Source organism: Onychostoma macrolepis, chromosome 21 (genome assembly GCF_012432095.1).
Source record: "Onychostoma macrolepis isolate SWU-2019 chromosome 21, ASM1243209v1, whole genome shotgun sequence".
NCBI classification, from domain to species: domain Eukaryota; kingdom Metazoa; phylum Chordata; class Actinopteri; order Cypriniformes; family Cyprinidae; genus Onychostoma; species Onychostoma macrolepis.
This window is the reverse complement of record NC_081175.1, coordinates 3,083,208-3,101,626: the sequence shown is the minus strand read 5'-3', so window position 1 is coordinate 3,101,626 and position 18,419 is coordinate 3,083,208. Positions and strand designations below refer to the sequence as shown.

Sequence of the window (18,419 nt, the reverse complement as noted above, 5' to 3'; positions counted from 1 at the left end):
TATCCCACGGGACGAGAAAATCTCCCTTTGCTCTGCCTTTTCAAAATAAAAACATTTTTACTCCACAAATCTAAAACATAAACGTGTCCACAACTCCCTCATTAACAGATGCGCACAAAACGTTCATATTCAACATAATACAATGTCACAGATCACTATTGTCGTCTTGTTTATCAACTTCAAAACTGTTTAAATCTCACAAATGTTAATCTTCAGATTAAATGAGTTCAGAAAGCAAGAAAAGCATAGCCATTAAACGTGTCGAGAGATGGTCAAATGAAATAAATAAATAAGATTCAGTGCTGGGTAGATTACTTACAAATTATAGTCTTTTACTGATTCCAAATTAAATTAGGTCTACAGAAATTTTAGTAATGTAATCCATTACACATTTTAGGTAATATAATCAGACTACTTTTTTAAATAACTTTTAGATTACTAGTTTTAGACTGGTTTTTCACATTGATATAAATAGGATAATTTTGTACCATTGATATAAAAATACAAAGAGAAAGAAAATATATTCCATTCTTTATTAACAACGTGAAGTGCATTAAACGTTGTCAAGATTTCTTAAACAGGGGTTCATGAAGAAACGGCGAGAGGTTTGTGTTAAATAAAAGCCAATAATTAATTAAATCATAAAAATGAATCATTTTATAAGAGACACAAATAACAACCAAAATAAAACATGCATGTGTTACTTCATTTTTAACATTACTTTAAATTCTCAGGAGTACCTCAAATAGCACTTTGGCTAACAAAAACAAAACAAAAAACAGTTTGTGAATCCCTGCGTTATGTAAATAAAAAAATAACTTGAATTTGTGCATTTTAATGTTTATAGGACTAAAGCCTTCCAAAGACAAAGACTTTGTTGTCAATAAAAAATGAACTGTAGTCTGATTACGAGTATTTTAAAATGTAATATACTCCAATGACAAGTAATCTTTGGAATCTGATTACATTATCCAGATTACATGCAATCAGTTACTACCCAGCACTGGTTATGATACATATGTCTATGAAATGCGTCAATGCGTTCCAAAATTACGTTTACATTTACATTGATTCACGCAGTATTCATTTAGCAGAAGATTTTATCCAAAACAACTTAAAAATGACGAAATTCACATGCAATTTTTTGTTCAAGTAACCTAGAGTAGAACACAAGCTAGAAAAGATGTTCTGGGAAATAATATGATTAAAAATCAATAACTAAATGAAAACAGATCTTAAAATGTGAATTGCATTGACTGTTCCACTACCTCCTGCACTCATGTATACTTTGTATTTATTGTGTGCATTTTTATTTATTATATACATTGTGTAGTGTTCACAAACAGTAAGTTATTCATCTGAACCAAAATGAATATAAATCAAAAAGTGTTAAGACTAAAATCAACAAGACGAAAAATGCAAGGTGATGAATTTATTTTCTAGAGGTAACATTGGTATTTTTGTGCATACATTCATTTGAGAATTTTATAGAGGATACAAGATGTTAAAATGCTACAGATTCAAAAAAATAAACCTCGCAAAGATTAATGCAATACAGCGAATACATTTAAACTTTGTGAGATCTTTTCCATCATCTCAACAGTGATATGGGAATGCATGGTTAAGGCACAAACCCATTGAAATACCCAGCATTGACAACCAATTTAAAGGAATGGTTCACCGTATCACTTTAATTTGAGAATTGTTATTGTGAACTATAAACGGACACAAAAACAACAACTTCTTGCCTGTGTCACACATGATCTTCACAACATGCATGTCACACAAGCTCGACCAATGCCAACATTTGTAGTTCAAAAGTATATAATGCTTTATTTTTTTCTGAAACTGACTGATCATTTCACTGGAGAGGACTTTTGTTTGTCAGCTAGGGTCATGTGGATCACTTTGAATCTGCCTAGATATGGATTTCAGTCCATTGAAAATGGTCTACAATGAGCGCCATTCAAAATCCTGTCGTGTTTAACTCTAGAACTTTCATTTCTCTTCAGCTGAAGTAAGAAAGACCGATACACCATGGATTGCCTGGGGGTGAGTGAATAATCAGGACATTATTGTTTTTGTGTGAACTACTTCCTTTGCGAAACAAAGGATCTTCTGATTTAATCTTTTAGTCGGTCTCTGAACAAAAACCTTAAAATCAGACATTATACCATAAACCCTTTTGAAATAAGTGCCTTTTCACCCCATATTCTCTTGAGTTAATGCATGTCCTGACCATATCATTTCAATTAAACTATTACTACCATCTGGTTTTCTGTGGAAACAAATCGTTATGGATCAAAAGATGCATCCTCTACAACAAACTCATTAAGATCATCAAATCTTTCAAACAAAGAGCTGAGTTGATAAGTAATACTGTTGTGATCCTGTGCGGTGCTAGAACTTGAGAAATCAAGGTGTTTTTGGTAAATGATGGCTGGATAGTGTAGCATTAGGCGCTCAGACCTGGAGACCCAGAGAGCGAGCTGTGTTCAGCACATCGTCACGCGTCAGATAACATCCACACAGCTGCCGCAGGCCGGTGAACGACTCTCTGCCATGCAGAACGCGCCAGTTATCGATGAACAGGACCTTGGAGAAAACAACAGCAGGTATGTTTACATGCACTGATTTTCAGCAACATGACTAAATCCAGTCTGATTCTGACAGTTCTGTTTAGATGCAGCATAAACTATCCGATTCATATGCATTACATCTATTCTGAACAAAATTTCAGTCACTGCATTCAGAAATGCGGAAAGCCATTGAGAAACACACAGGAGCCACCATTTTTGCTTTGATGACATATCATGAAACAACATTGAGGCTTTTTTTTTTTTTTTTTTTAGAAAACATGTGACCCAGGACCACAAAACCAGTCATAAGGGTCAATTTTTTTTAAATTAAGATCTATATATCATCTGAAACCTGAATAAATCAGCTTTCCATTGATGTATGGTTTGTTAGGATCAGACTTGTTATCTGGTAGAGATACAACTATTTGAAAATCTGGAATCTGAGGGTGCAGAAAAAAAAATCTAAATATTGAGAAAATCACCTTTAAAGTGGTCCAAATTAATTCTTAGCAATGCATATTACTAATCAAATTAAGTTGTGATATTTATGGTAGGGAATTTACAAAATATGTTCATGGGACATGATCTTTACTTAATATCCTAATGATTTAGGACCCATACAATGTATTGTTGGCTATAGCTACAAATAAACCCGTGCTACTCATGACTGGTTTTGTGCTCCAGGGTCACATGTGGAGGTAATATTCACTCTTCTCCACACATATAAAAATATACTGTATGCTTCAGGGCACTGAATTGATTGAGAAGGATTCATCTGATTGAGAAAGTAGTCAAATTTAAAGGTTTATATGGCAAAAAAAATCTGATACACTAATCATGATGTACACCACCCCAAAATTGAATTTTCATTTTCCGGTCCAACTGAATCAAACTTGATTTTTAGGTTGCATATAAATGTAGGTAGTCTGAATTAATACATGATAACTTTTTCCACATCAGATGAGATAAGTCTCGTGAAGAAATGTCTGGAAAATCATACTGCACCCATTAAAAGTTTTTTTTGTGGATTTTTTTGACAAGATCTTTAAAAAGTTTTAATGTGTTTGAGTATAATATTTAATTTGTATTAGTGCTGTCAAACGATTAATCGCATCCAAAATAAAAGTTTGTTTACATAATATATGAGTGCGTATATTTGTGTACTTATCAATAAATATAATAAATAAAGTACAATAAAAAAAATTACATGTATATTTATATTCATATAATATATAAAACATTTTTCTTAAATCTATACGTGCATGTATATATACACAGTACACATACATATATTATGTAAACAAACTTATTTTGGATGCGATTAAATCGCGATTAATCATTTGACAGCACTCATTTTTATACGTCAGGCTTTTGAGGCTCATATAGTATAATATCATGAGAATACAGAGCTAATAGTCAAAAAGGGGGGAAAAATCATGTCAATTTTATTCTGAGACCCAAACTGACCACAAATATGCAATTTAGTGCAGATGCTTTATATGGACAAAAAGTGATGAAATTCTGATGCTCGTCATTTAAACCAATTACCTCACTCTAGATCTCCAATAACATGTCTTAGTAAGATGAGATTTAAATGCTTAGTTTGATGATCAAAACATATAATGCAATGCAATACAATGATGATTGAGAGATGAACAAATAACAGTTCCTCAAAAGCCTGACGATCAGATTTGAGACTCACTGATTTTTCTAATAAATGTCTGGATAATCAAGTAAAGCCAAGCTGCTTCAGTAAGCGTTCATCTTGAAATATTACTAGCAATATCAAAGTTATTCTAATGTTTAAGATTTCACAGCAAAAAAGACACGTGAAGCTCGAGCTGAAGGTGGACGTTTGTACAGTTATACTAAAAGATCTATTACTTGTTAAAAAAAGTATAAACTACCAATCAGACGACAGAAGGCATGGAGTATGTTCAGGTTGATAATTTAAAGGCCTTAGAAATTTGTGTATCAAATGTGACAGTTCAGTCTCCATTTAAATTTTCAAAACTGGAATACAAAAAAGACATTACCATTCTACTTCAGGCATGCACTTTGCAATGTGTTTATCTCTCAATGTCAAATGCAAAAAAAAAAAAAAAGGCTTTGTTTTCCCAGGCATGCTTTCAGACCCATTTCTTGGGTTTCACAAACATCAGTGGAGATGTACCACATACCTTGCCTGGTTTGAGTTTGACCCAGAGCTTGTTGTCTGGTCTCCTGAGTTCAGTGGTGAGCTGCCTGTGAGCCGTGTACCAGCGCCGCACCACATCATGAGGGACCGTGTTAATAACAGAACGGTCATAGTTGTTATACCTGCAAAACAAGAACACACAACTCAAACAAAACGCAGTTTATTAATATCATTAGGAAATTCATTTCCTTTAATAACTTAGCCCTCATTGCATTCAGTTCAGTTCTGACCTTTCAAGTACAGGAAAAAATGCAATCAAAATGCACTTTTCTTTTCAGATTTCTATTTTTTTTAAAAAGGCGATTTAACCATTTAAACTAAATTGTTACACCTTTCGTATTTGGGTCAGTTTTGATCTGGAAGTAAAAATGTAGCTTTATACATGAAATACAGATTTTGTGTGTGTGTGTGTCTGTGTTACACCCATTAGTTCGATTTGTCTAAAATTACTAATATAAAATGCATTTTTCTCGTATCTCTCACACTTTTAGGAATGAATTTTGTTGGTAAATGTAAATATGCACCCACAGAGACACTATAAACTGATTATATATGTAACTGCCATACACTACATCTAATGAACTACAGCTGAAAAGGGTGTCTGGCAGAAGTTCCAAAAAAATGAAAACAGGACCGTTTTGGTGCAAAAAACATGTTGTAAGGGAAAATGAATGACGTGTGCAGGAAAAGGTCCCTTACCGAATCATGTACACCTCGTTGTTCCACGGATAGACGTTGAGCACGGGGCCGATGCCGATCATGTGGTTGCGGTACTCACTCAGTTTCTCCACATACTCGTGTTTGATCGGCACATGGGAAAGCAGCTCAAAGTTGTCGGGCGTTTGCTGGAGCACTGTGTCAGCGGCGTGGAAACCGTCCACCAGCAGGGTTCTGCCCCCCGTTCCTTCATGTCTCAGACAGTGAAACACCTGGATGCTTATGGAGCAAAACAAGATATTAAAACCATATTCACCATTATACATGAACGTTGTGTTACTCATTTCAGTTCACCAGTGCTGGGTAGTAACTGATTACATAATCAGATGCCAAAAAACAGTACTTGTGAGTATATTACATTCTAAAATGCGATTAAAGTTACGTTTTATGGATTACATGATTACCTGGAAGACTTTGGGCATGAAATATCATTGTTTTCACCTTTCTTAATGTTTGTCAAACGTTTTTGCCAGCCAAACCAGTTAAAAATAAATTTACTTAATTTCTCTGAGGAAGTTAATGTGACCCTGGAGCACAAAACCAGTCTTAAGTCGCTGAGGTATATTTGTAGCAATAGCCAAAAATACATTGTATGGGTCAAAATTATACATTTTTCTTTTATGCCAAAAATCATTAGGATATTAAGTAAAGATCATGTTCCATGAAGATATTTTGTAAATTTCTTACCTTAAATATCAAAACTTAATTTTTGATTAGTAATATGCATTGCTAAGAATTCATTTGGACAACTTTAAAGGTGATTTTCTCAATATTTTGATTTTTTGGCACCCTCAGATTCCAGATTTTCAAATAGTTAAGACAAATATTGTCCGATCCTAACAAACCATACATCAATGGAAAGCTCATTTATTCAGCTTTCAGATGATGTATAAATCGCAATTTCGAAAAGTTGACACTTAAGACTGGTTTTGTGGTCCAGGGTCACATATTTCAAATAATTTTACATCCTATTCACGTTTAGTTCTCTGATGTTGGTTAAAGGTCACAATGACATGCAGGTAAACAAATAAAATATTTATATTTTCAGTGTTTAATTTGACATTTTTATGATTTTAATTAATTGTTAGCTTTTTAACAACTCAAACCCATTGCAGTTCTTACATTAAGCCCAGTCTGGGAAATCCTGTTGTAATGTAATATTTAATGCATTTTATGATGTTTATATAAACTTTTTTTTTTTATTTCTCTTTGCTTTTTTTAATACCAATATGGTACATTTAATGGTACTTTAAAAACAATCAGTAATGGACTACAATCTACCCAGCTCTGCAGTTCACTCAGAGGAATAAATGAACCTAGCTATGCTTGTCTGTAATAAAACACGTCGCCTTATTTGAAAAAAATGAAAATCCTGATGTCAAAAGTTACCACCGCTCATCTTGCAAAAGCATTTCATGTGGAAGTTTGATCAAAAAATACATATTTACATAGAGCTGGCAAATTAAAGTCGGCACGAAATGCAAATGTGTATAATTGTGAAATCTTATTGTTGCGAGATCTTATTGTGATAAATGCTCAGTAGCATAAATTTGCGGCCATATTTGCAATTATGTTCGATGTTGCTAATGGCGCAGAAATTACATGCTTTTTTATTCAACAGAATAATGCATCCCTAATGTCATACTATACAAAGATCAATACAAAGCTTTTTGTTAAGTGTCTTCTAACCATTTTGCAAATGACATTAAGCTTGTTTTTATTTCTACTTCTTGACATAACTAAATCAGATATCAGAAATAAATAATTGTGTCTTTTACTATCACAATACTTATGTGCTGCAAGTCTAACATTTCACTGAGTAGCTGTTACAAGATGAACAATTTGTGGAAAACAAAACATTAAGATAAACATTAAGCTGATAATAAGTACTGTAGTGTTGCTGGGTTTTCATCTTTAGAGACTGGTATTGACTTATGAGTAGGAAAAAAAAATTCAATAAATAAATACAGATCTGTCAAATCTCCTCTAACTTGTTTTCTAAGGTTATTCCAGTGGTCATTAGATGATTTAAGCTCTTATAACAGAACAGAGAGGATGTGGATTTGACTCCCTGCCGACTGACCGAGCATGCACTACGGAAACCTGATCTGACAGACAGACATTTGGCCTTTCGTGGCTAATTGAAGCCTAACTTTGATTTTCCCGTTTACCCGCAGGGTTCTTGAAAGTATGACGTGTCGGTGTGGCAGTCCAGCGCCAGCTTTGTGTAGGCTGTATCTCCACGAGAAAAATCTGAAGTGAAGTTCCACATTCGCCCATACATGGTCTCCCTGGAAACAAAGAATTGCTTAATCTTAATTAGGATGAACTATTATTGCGACCATTTTCAAAATCAATCATCAAAATCTCCGGAAAAAAGGAATGACATGGTTCTCAAGGGTAGCATGACATGCATGTCACAAGGATTTAGGATAGCTCAATGAATTTAATACTTATAAAAGTTTATGGTGACGCAGATAGCAGACAATAAACTGGGTGCAAGGCATATGTGTGTGCGCAAAAGTCTGAAAGCTGTCTCAAGAGTGCATTAACTAACATGTTTGTTTAGTTGCTTAAATAAAGTCTATGCTTTATACACTGTAAAAAGTGATAAGTTGACTTGACTTAAAAATTGAGGAAACCCATTGCCGTAAAATTAAATAATTTTTTTTTTTTTTTTTAAAGTTAAGTGAACTTAATTCAGGATTAACGGGTTTCCTCAATTTTTTTAAGTTAAGTAAACATCACTTTTTAAAGTGTACAGAGAAATATCATATATTATAGACTTCACTTACCATTTCTCCTGTATTCATTCATTCTTTAAGCAAACATTTGCCTGTATGGTGATTTGACTGTCTGGTGTGCAACCTGTTTTAGTCTTGTTTGGAGTATCTGTAGTATTATAAAACTGTCAGTTTTTATAAATGCTTTAATTTTAATGTCATTTATCAGATCACATTCATTTTTCTTGACTATCAAGCAGCAACAATCTTCTCTTTGTCTAAATGCAACACTAAAAATGGAAGACGAACTTTATTTTGTCAGACCAGTAGCAGAGAGAACCTAAAGTGCCCATATTATGCCAATTCAAGTTCATAATTTTATTTCGGGGTTCTGTTAGAGTAAATTTACATGATTTGAGGTTCAAAGAGGCACTATTTTTCTCATATTGTACATTGCTAGAGCACCTCTTTTCACTCACTGTCTTAAAACACTTAGTTCCAGTCTCATCTTGAAAAGCCCAGTCTGCTGTGATTGGTCAACTGCTTAGCGCATATATATATATATATATATATATATATATATATATATAGCCTCTTGACATTACTGAGGCTTCATAAGCAGCTGTAAACAGTATTATATGTTTGGTAACTTTGGCATCGCTATTATAAATCCATTCATGTTTCTTTTTTTCCCCCCCTCAAAAAAAAAAAAAAAAAAAGGGAAACTTGTTGCTTTAAAATTAAGTAAATAATTTTTTTAAAAAGTTAAGTGAACTTATCACTTATTACAGTGTAGAGGTTCACTTCAATCTACAGTAGACAGTTTATTATAACGCGAGTTTTCACTCAGTCACTGATTATAAAGGAAGTGCTCTTTGCTCACTTTCAGTTTTATTTATTTATTTATTTTCACACTGCAAAGTTTCTATACTGAAATGCAGGACTGAATCTGAAGTTGAGATGTTTGATAACTGTAAAAACAGATGGGATGAAAAAAAAAATCTGTGGATTAAGTTTTGCAATTTAATGCATTTCTTTGTTTTTAATTTTATTACAAATTTTTAATTAGATTTTTAATGCTTAGTTTAACATTATTTGAAGGCTACATGTTAATGTGTGATTTACTTACTAATTAACAGCATTATTAATAAAGCAAATTACACTTAATGTTTTATTTTCAAATAAATTTTTAAAAAAATACGTTTTTGCTATGGCACTGAAATTGGTGGTATTGGTACGGATTGCTGAAACTTTGGTAACGTGACAACACCAACGGGCATTAAGCAAATGTACAGTGACGTGGCTTTCATCTGGACAAATGGCATGGACTTTATGCTTTGTATCTTTGCACATCAGTAACATATTACACTAAAATTTAGTGACTAAAGGAAAGGTAAAAAAAAAAAAGCATAATAGGTGCCCCTTATAAGGAAAGAAGAGAATGGACACCGCTGGATAAATTAGCTCATTAGTCACTAGCAGTGCAAAAATAATTCCTGTGTCTGAGTTCTTGACCTGGCACAAACCCTGATTTGAGGAACAATGAATTTTTCCTTGTCGTACATTTAAGTAGCAGTGGCACTAAAGCAGCAGATTTTTGAAAAGCAATAGTGAAGTCACTGCTGTAATTTACTCAACCTCAGGTCACGCCAAAACCTGTATATTTCTTCTGTGGACTGCAGCACTACAGAAGTTGTTTTTCTACATGTCCCAGATGTGTCACAATTAGGTCCTGCACATTGTGTTCTGATTAGGTTAGGTCTGGTTTTGTTCCCGTGCCATGTGTTCCCTGACCTAGTTTCCTAGTGTGTGACAGTTTGTTCCCTTAATTACCGATGTTGTTCACCTGTTGTTTTATTAGCTTACTCCGTTCTCACGGTTACTGAAGCCCTGTTTCCCCTCAATTCCTTTGAACTTTTTCTTCAACATGGAAGTAAGCCTATGGGCAAGACTTCCGGTTCATTAGCCGCTGTAGGGAAATAACGAGAATAACAACGTGCAGTAAACTGTTTGCACCAGTGTTCATAATTAAGATAATACACTAAAATAATATGGCAAGACACACCAATTTTCAATATCAAGCAGCAAAATGAGCCGTTTTGTACAGCTAAAAATATCTGGGCGTGGATGAGACCGGAAGCCTGACTCATAGCCATGCCGCTCTTACAGGGAAGAAAAGGTGGATTGTCATTCATCACGTGCTTCTGTACAAACTCCGAAACGTTTCTGCCATAACGCAATTAAATTGCATTATAAAACCAGCATATGTGACTTGTATACAATATTCCTAGTTATTTGTGGTTTTTACAAAAGCAAGCATTGGATGACATGAAGTTGAGTAAATGACAAAAAATCTATAATATTAAACTATCAAAGCAAGTTTGAATGATTTAATTGACTTATTTCAGAGGCATTAGACACTAGCCCTGACCTGATGAGGCTCACTCTTTGGGCTGCTATTTCAGTAGCTTCTTGGGTTGGTGGGACGTCTTCGACGAAGGCAATTCCGTAAAGCAGCAAGTTGTTGAGGAAGTTCTTCAGCTCCTCGTCGCAGCTCATGAACTTGTCCCAACTGGCAGAGGGCACCTTAGCGCTGGAGTAGATGTCTGCGCTCCACAGGATACGAGATTGCATGGCACTCCGCTTCTGGCCCTCGTAGCTGTTCTGGGCCAGCCATGTTAGGTTGTACCGTGTGATGTGACCATCTGGCCCTGGAGGGGATCACAAACACCGTGGAAATGACTTCATTAGGAGATCACTGTGATCAGTGAGTAAACATGTATTCGGTAATGTGATATATCATGATAATGCATGATGTTGTTATCTTGGGCACTTCAAAATACCGTGAATAGTTAACTATTACAAATTATTCACATTGTTTGAATGCATTTTAAGAATACTTTTCCCATCAACTGGTTCAAATGCACAACTACGGAGCCCCGCACATGACATGCAGGGGAAAAAATAAAATAGGCTAAATCGTGTGCACGATTCATTATTTTTTCTTGCATGTCATGTGCGAGGTTCTGCTGTACGCTGTATCAAAGATGCATGCACACTCTGATGTAAACAAGCCCAACATGGATGAGAAGCGCATGGCAGAACGCGTGAAAGAAAATACACATTCACTGTCTGACAGCAGGTGGCGCTGATAGAACAGCAGAATTTTTTTTGCAACTTCTCTCAATATCATGATAAAAGCTTTAACAATTATCGCAACATGAAATTTTGATACCGTCACACGCCTATCAATGAGTCAAGATTTCATCTGTGGATATCTGCAGTACAAGCTCAATCAACTAAAATTAATGGAATACAGTGAGGCACAAATGGGGACAATATGTAATTAGTTTCAATAGTATACCCAACACCATAAATGTGAGAAAACAATTCTGTGTAAAGTTACATCCAATTTTACAACTTCATTGCCACTGCATCAACAAGACTATAAACCCTGAAACCCTAAAGTAGTTAAAAATGCTGATTTAAAAAGCTTTATAGCACCAAAAATACACATTTTCACAGTAATTTTTACAGAGGTTAGGTGAGAAAAAACACAGACTTGACTGGATTAAAGTACACAAGAAAACTAGTCCTGTCCAAATAGGGCTTTAAAGGGTGATTTTCTGAAAAGCTGCTTTAAAACAATTTGTGAAAAGTGCTACACAAGTAAAAATGGTAAGGGAGCAATTCTCACTATTGCTTATTAGCATGCATATCACTAGCATACTGTCTGTTTATTAGTACTTAAAGAACATTAATGTTTTATTCTGCACAATCATATTTTATATCTCTTAATCCACCCCATACCTAAACTAACAACTACCTCACTAACTAATAATAAACTGCAAATTAAGAGTTTGAGGCAAAAGTCATAGTAATACTTAGTTAATAGTGAGAATTGCTCCCTAAACTAAAGTGTGACCACAAAAATGATTTGACAAGAAATTAAATGTTTAATGCAACAGCTATTGTACAAGTTTTTCTTTGGTATAATGTTAGATGAATTGTACACAGTAATATTAAGATTATACAAGTGTTTTAAGAAAGTAAACTGGGCCCAGCTTAAAAAAGGGAAATTGCAATACTGATAAAAAGCTAATGTCAGGGCAGTTACACCAAATATTTCACCAGTCGACTGACAATCAATCGTGGGCCAAAGAAACAGACACAAAAGTCCTGAGAAAGTGTGGAATGCTGTTACTATGTAACCGACTGTTATAATGTAATGCTGCCTGTAAAGTGAATCTCACAGTAAGAGTCAAAGGTTTGTCTGTCTTTCTCACAGAGTTTTATATTTACTTAGGAAAGAGATATCCATCTTTGTTTGGGAAGAGCGTTAAACTTATCTTAGCACACTAGGACCACAATCTCTGAGGAGAGGACTGAAACATGAAGACACAATTAAAAGTCGGCTTATCTTCCAATCCCAACATTAAGCAATCTTGCAGAAAAGTGTGAACGTTATGTAAAGGTGACAAGCGTTCAGTGATTTCAATCAATTCTGAAAGGATGTTTACCAGGAAATGAGGAACTGGGAATAAATAAACATGTGCCAACCCATCACACAAGTCAGACAAGAAAATTATATAAAAAAAAAAAAAACTAATGTAAATCTCAACTAAAAAAAAAAAAAAAAAAAAAGACTAAAATGAACGGCGCATCTAATTTCAAAGGCTGCACATCTGTAGTAAACATTGCATTTCAAAGAAAGTATGAGATTACAGTCATTGATGCCTCACAAGGAATGACAGTCCATTTAATAATGGCTACTTTATTAAAGTGATGACATATGCAGCCGACAAACAAGGAGGGTGCGGCCTTCGAACAATTATTATTTTGAAAGGCCTTCCTTACTGTTAACATCACCTCATAATTATCATGCCCATCAAGCTGCAAAAACAACAACAAAAATGGAACTAATCCATATTTGTCAGTAAAGACATACAGTGGTGTGAAAAAGTGTTGGCCCCCCTTCCTGATTTTTAAATGTTTTGCATATTTGTCACACTTAAAAGATTCAGATCAAACTAATTTTAATATTACACAAAGATAATGCAAGTAAATACAAAATGCAGTTTTTAAATGATTTCATTTATTAAAGGAAAAAAGCTGTCTAAGCCTTCCTGGCCCTACATGAAAAATTAATTGCCCCTCCCCCCTCCCCCCTCCCCTTGGATTTTGTTTTCCCTTCATAAAAAAAAAAAAAAAAACTTCATTTAAAAACTGCATGTTGTGTTTACTTGTGTTATCTTGGATTAATATTTAAATTTGTTTGATGATCTGAAACATTAAAGTGTGACAAACATGTTAAAAAATAAAAAAATCAGAAAGGAGGCCAACACTTTTTCACACCACTGTACATGGCATCATATCAGACCTGGAGAAAATTAATCAGAATTTTGGCATACGATTAGGATTATCAGTGCATATGAACAAAATTTTGACCTGTTCCCTATGCATATGAGCTACTGTTATGAAAATAGTCGCAGAAAAATAGACAAAATAACTAAAGAATGACTACAGGCTACTTTTATGGTGGTTTTCAGTTGGTTTTTGAGCTTGGGGGTGAGGAAATAACAGCAGAATGTTTCCCTGGCACATTTTTAGTGGTACTACTGAATTGAAGTGATTCTGATTTTCAGTGAAACTGGATCAAGCCTTGTTCTGCACTTACATGTGAGGTAGAGATTGTTCTCATCCGATCTGCTCTTCGAAGGCCTGGTGTTCAGTTCAATGCTGGCAGTGTCCAGGTTACGCTGGTTTGTTTTTGAGTTGTAGCATGAAGCGGATCGGCAGTGGTCTCTCAGCCAAACGTAGTCAAAGTGCATTACAAGACCACCATAGCTGAGCTCTGCAGAAACACATGAATTCAGTAAACTTGATTAAAAGCATTCTTTTTTTTTTATGGCATGCAATTTAATATAATTCTGCAATGATGCACAGTGTAAATAATGTGGATATAGAAGTTTAGTGAATTGAATAAATGGAGCATAAAATAATCATGCCATCATGAAATTGTATTACATAAATCGACATATCTGTTCTCAAGATATCTTTATCAGCCATTAAATAAAAAAACATCATTTTTGATCTAAAACACCTTGTTTGATCCAGTGTTATTTTAGTGCCATCAATACTGTTACAAGCCATGGTCTAGGTCAGAGTGTAACATAAATAACACAACCACGTTATCTTGTTCGTTTTCAAAGCAATTGTATCCGTTTTTCTCTCTTGATGTATACAAAAGCAATGTATTCAAAACAAAAGAACTCAGAATCAAAATCTCAGGGGTGAGCGAATGCCAAAATAAACAAACAAACTAACTTCCCCACAAACGAGCTACCCTCCCTACGTATTATAGTTCCTGTTCATATTTTGAATTAGATTTTATTTGTATATTTTCTGCTTTTTTTTTTTTAATTTTAGTTAGCATTACGGTTGGCCGAGAGAGCTTAACGCGCTGCAACTTCACAAAACACATGCAAACAGAAAAAGCACCAGCCAATCAAGAAAACACCTTCATCAGTTCGACAGCAGGTGCTGCAAATGACCTGGTTTGATTGATCACTGTCTCTATTTATAATTATTCGTTTAAGAATGATACACAAAATGATCCTTGGCAGTTCCACACATTTCAAAACTCTGCCTATAATAACTTGTAAATATTCATTTATTTAGAATTCAGCTGTCTGGAAATGCAAGTCTCTCACCCAGGCAGTCAGGCAGCAGCTGATACTTGCATGCAGATGAATGGGCTACAGTGCGCTGTAACGTTAATCTCGTGCTCTGAGAACTGGCTCCCAAACACTCCAAACCTTGTTTCAAGTGCACATATCCACTCAGTCTGGTCAACAATCTTATCAAAGCCATGGTGACCTGCAAAGAGAGAAGCACCCGTGCACATAACGCATTGATCACCAACACATGCAAACATGCCAAATAGCCTCATACTGGATAAGACTACAGACGGTAACAACGTAATGAATATAGTTTATCGGTGCATGCATGCATGTTACTTACTGCGCACGAGCCGACTCTCATGCGAGACGGATCCGAAACTTCAAACTCGCGCGTGCGGTGGTGACAATCGTGAAACCGGTGATCTCCAACTCACGGCTGTTTCTTAACAAGCTGCCATATATACTCGTTAGCATTAATCATTAAACTTGAACTTCATCCCCGCCATGACCATGAGGTGTCCACGCAAGCGATCAAATCCTCCGAGCCTACTATGTTGAAGACTTGCTACTTAATATTCATGAGCCACAGCTGTGCCATTGGACGCTACCGAGCAACGTCAGCATCACGTAATTAATATTAAAGTCTTCACCAAAGCCTTCACCACATCGGCTTTATTCATATTAATAAATCAAGCCAAGCCTTTACCATAGTAGGATTAAGTTGTAGCGGTTTTTGTTCAATAAAAAAATATGTGTGTATATTCTTACATTTATTTTCCGGGTTAAAGGCTTATTGAACGCCATTTACTTTACACTATCGACATTACTTACAACAACTATATTTATTTTATAACATTAACATTTTATACATTTTCATAGCACTTCAAAAATAATTGTACAGTAATAATCATCTGTAAATAAATTTAAATAAAAGCCATTTTCACATTTCCTCTTGTTACTAGTTAGTTTATTTATATAATTATTTACTTAAGTATAGGCCTATTTGTTCATTAAATACTAGTACTTTTACATTTCTCGGTAGATAGTGGACTAGAAAGCACTAGGTCTTTTCTTAATGACAAATAAAATTTGTTAAATATTAAGAATAAAATATCCCGAACTCAACAGCTGGGTACTAGTAATATTTCCAGAAAACTTTAATACCATAATATACTATATAATAATAATAAAAAATAAATAAAAATAAATTACGCATAAGATTAACAACTCTCTCTCTCTCTCTCTCTCTCTCACTCACTCACTCACTCTTAAAGAGGAAGTATCAATTTTACAGCCAGCTACTGACACCTGGTGGTATAAATCTAATATTGCAGAATGAACAAGCAGCATAGAAAATGCTGTGAATGCTGTGTGCAAAGAAATAAAAAAAATAAATGAAATGGTGTTTGTTTTGATGTAAACTCTATTATTTGGTTCTTTTTTTATATTACTGTATATGGCAAAGTGAAATTTAAATGTATGTGTTTGCGCTTTAAATACCCTAATATATAAATGAATTATTTTGATAATAATTTATAATCAATTATTATAAATTGATTATTATTTTCTTATGCTATAGTACCTTTAAATGCATTATGATTAAAAGTTATGCTACACTATACAAAACACGCTGGTTTTGTTTTGTTTGTTTGTTTTTCTAAAAAGGAGAAGATAAGGTTATATATGTTATGAAAATGTTAGGTTAGATATGCTATGAAAAGTGCACTTTAACAAGATTTTCTTTTGTCTTGAAGCCCTATTAAAGTACAATTTACTTTAAATGTAATTATCACAAAAATAGTTATGTTTCCAAGAACATAGGCACGTAATTAACTGAAAAAAGGCTATATATAGTGTACTTCATTTGGGACACAACTATTGAGATGCACTCTAAAAAAAATAATTCAGGGGACCTGTTACCACAACTTGGATGTAAGTTAAAAAAAATAATAATTTACTCACATATTTATTGTGATTGTCTGAAGATTAAAAATATAAAAACATTCAAAATAAACAAATAATAGGTGTTGGGTTGACACTACACCTTTTGGATCGCTTATTCTGCTGATTCTTCAGTCTTCGGCAGCCGCCCTGTACATCCCTGATCAAGCCTTTTCTGTTGCTGCACCTTAATTATGGAATGCACTTTCTCTTATTAACTGTCACAGTTTCCTATCTTTGTAGAAATTGCCTACACACAGTGAGATGATTAGCATTTTATTGTATTGATTAATTGATTTGTTGTTGTTGTTTTATTGTATTAGAGAATTTTTCTTTGTATTTTATTTGTTCGGTCGTCACGGAATGGAACGCACAGGATTGTGGGACATCAAAGGCAGTGAAGGACACATCTATGCTGCCTTCAATATTCGATCAGAAGAGGAGACAGAAAGTGAAGCAGAGCGAAAAAACACAGGGCGGCAATCAATCGCTGTGAAAATGACATAAAAGTTATAATAGACAAATTAAATGTGAATTTTATTTTTTTTACATTATTCCTAATTATTTCCATTATTTCAAGCTTTAGTATTTGTATAGGCTTTATATTTTAGGCTGTTTCAATACTGTAATTAACATTTCATTTAATTTTACCTGCGAAGCAGTTTTGTTATTTAAATTATATATTTTAATATTAAAATATTTGTATTTGTTAATTAACGTTTCCTAAGAGTAAAGAACATTTTCCAAGCATTTTCAAGACTGGCTCTGTGTCTATTATTAGGCCCTGGACCAAAAAACAGTCTTAAGTCGCTGGGGTATATTTGTAGCAATAGCCAAACTGTATGGGTCAAAATTATAGATTTTTCTTTTATGCCAAAAATCATTAGGATATTAAGTAAAGATCATATTCCACGAAGATATTTGGTAAATTTACTACTGTAAATATATCAAAACGTCGTTTTTGATTAGTAATATGCATTGCTAAGAATTCATTTGGACAACTTTAAAGGCGATTTTCTCAATATTTAGATTTTTTTGCACCCTCAGATTCCAGATTTTCAATAGTTGTATCTCAGACAAATATTGTCCTACCCTAACAATTACATACATCAATGGAAAGCTTATTTATTCAGCTTTCAGATGATGTATAAATCTCAATTTCGAAAAATGTACACTTAAGACTGGTTTTGTGGTCCAGGGTCACAATTGTAAGGATGAAAGAACCTCAGATACTTTGATCTCCTGAGAAACAGACAATACAAACATGCACGGGCGTCTTCGAGACACCCCACAGAGTCCCTTCTGTCCATTTGTTTCTTCTTAAAGCCCTAAATCCTTCCTTCTACTCAGTCTGCTCAGAATGGTCAATAGTAGATTGTAATGTTCTACATGAATGCAAGTGATATTCACAGTCATGTTTGGTATCATTTGAATTGTCTCAGGACAATGGTCTCATTCTTATAAGAAGTAAACTAAAAGGTAATACAGATCCTAAGAGTTTAGAGATATTTTGCACACTGTAGAGGTGTAGTCAGTTCCCAGTGCCTTTCATGCAAATTACCTTCTATCCCAAAAGGTG

At 34.3% G+C, this 18,419-nt stretch overlaps 1 protein-coding gene across 1 annotated transcript; it reads right to left on the bottom strand.

Annotated features, from left to right (window-relative positions):
- Positions 1-1,417: 1,417 nt before the first annotated feature.
- tmlhe (trimethyllysine hydroxylase, epsilon) lies at positions 1,418-15,457 on the bottom strand. Its single transcript, XM_058758683.1, has 8 exons — positions 15,240-15,457; positions 14,930-15,095; positions 13,894-14,070; positions 10,648-10,927; positions 7,665-7,784; positions 5,476-5,712; positions 4,760-4,898; positions 1,418-2,595 (listed from the first exon to the last, which is right to left on the bottom strand). Exons 1-8 carry the CDS (start codon positions 15,258-15,260, stop codon positions 2,464-2,466), a joined length of 1,272 nt encoding a protein of 423 aa, XP_058614666.1. The 5' UTR covers positions 15,261-15,457; the 3' UTR covers positions 1,418-2,463.
- Positions 15,458-18,419: the final 2,962 nt, after the last annotated feature.

Excerpts from the sequence above, each read along its gene's own strand:
- tmlhe (XM_058758683.1), bottom strand. The coding sequence starts at position 15,260 with ATGAGAGTCGGCTCGTGCGCA. Across the intron at positions 15,096-15,239 it reads TGAGAGTCGGCTCGTGCGCA|GTCACCATGGCTTTGATAAG; the intron begins GTAAGTAACATG and ends CTCTCTTTGCAG. Across the intron at positions 10,928-13,893 it reads GAACAATCTCTACCTCACAT|GGCCAGATGGTCACATCACA; the intron begins GTAAGTGCAGAA and ends GATCCCCTCCAG.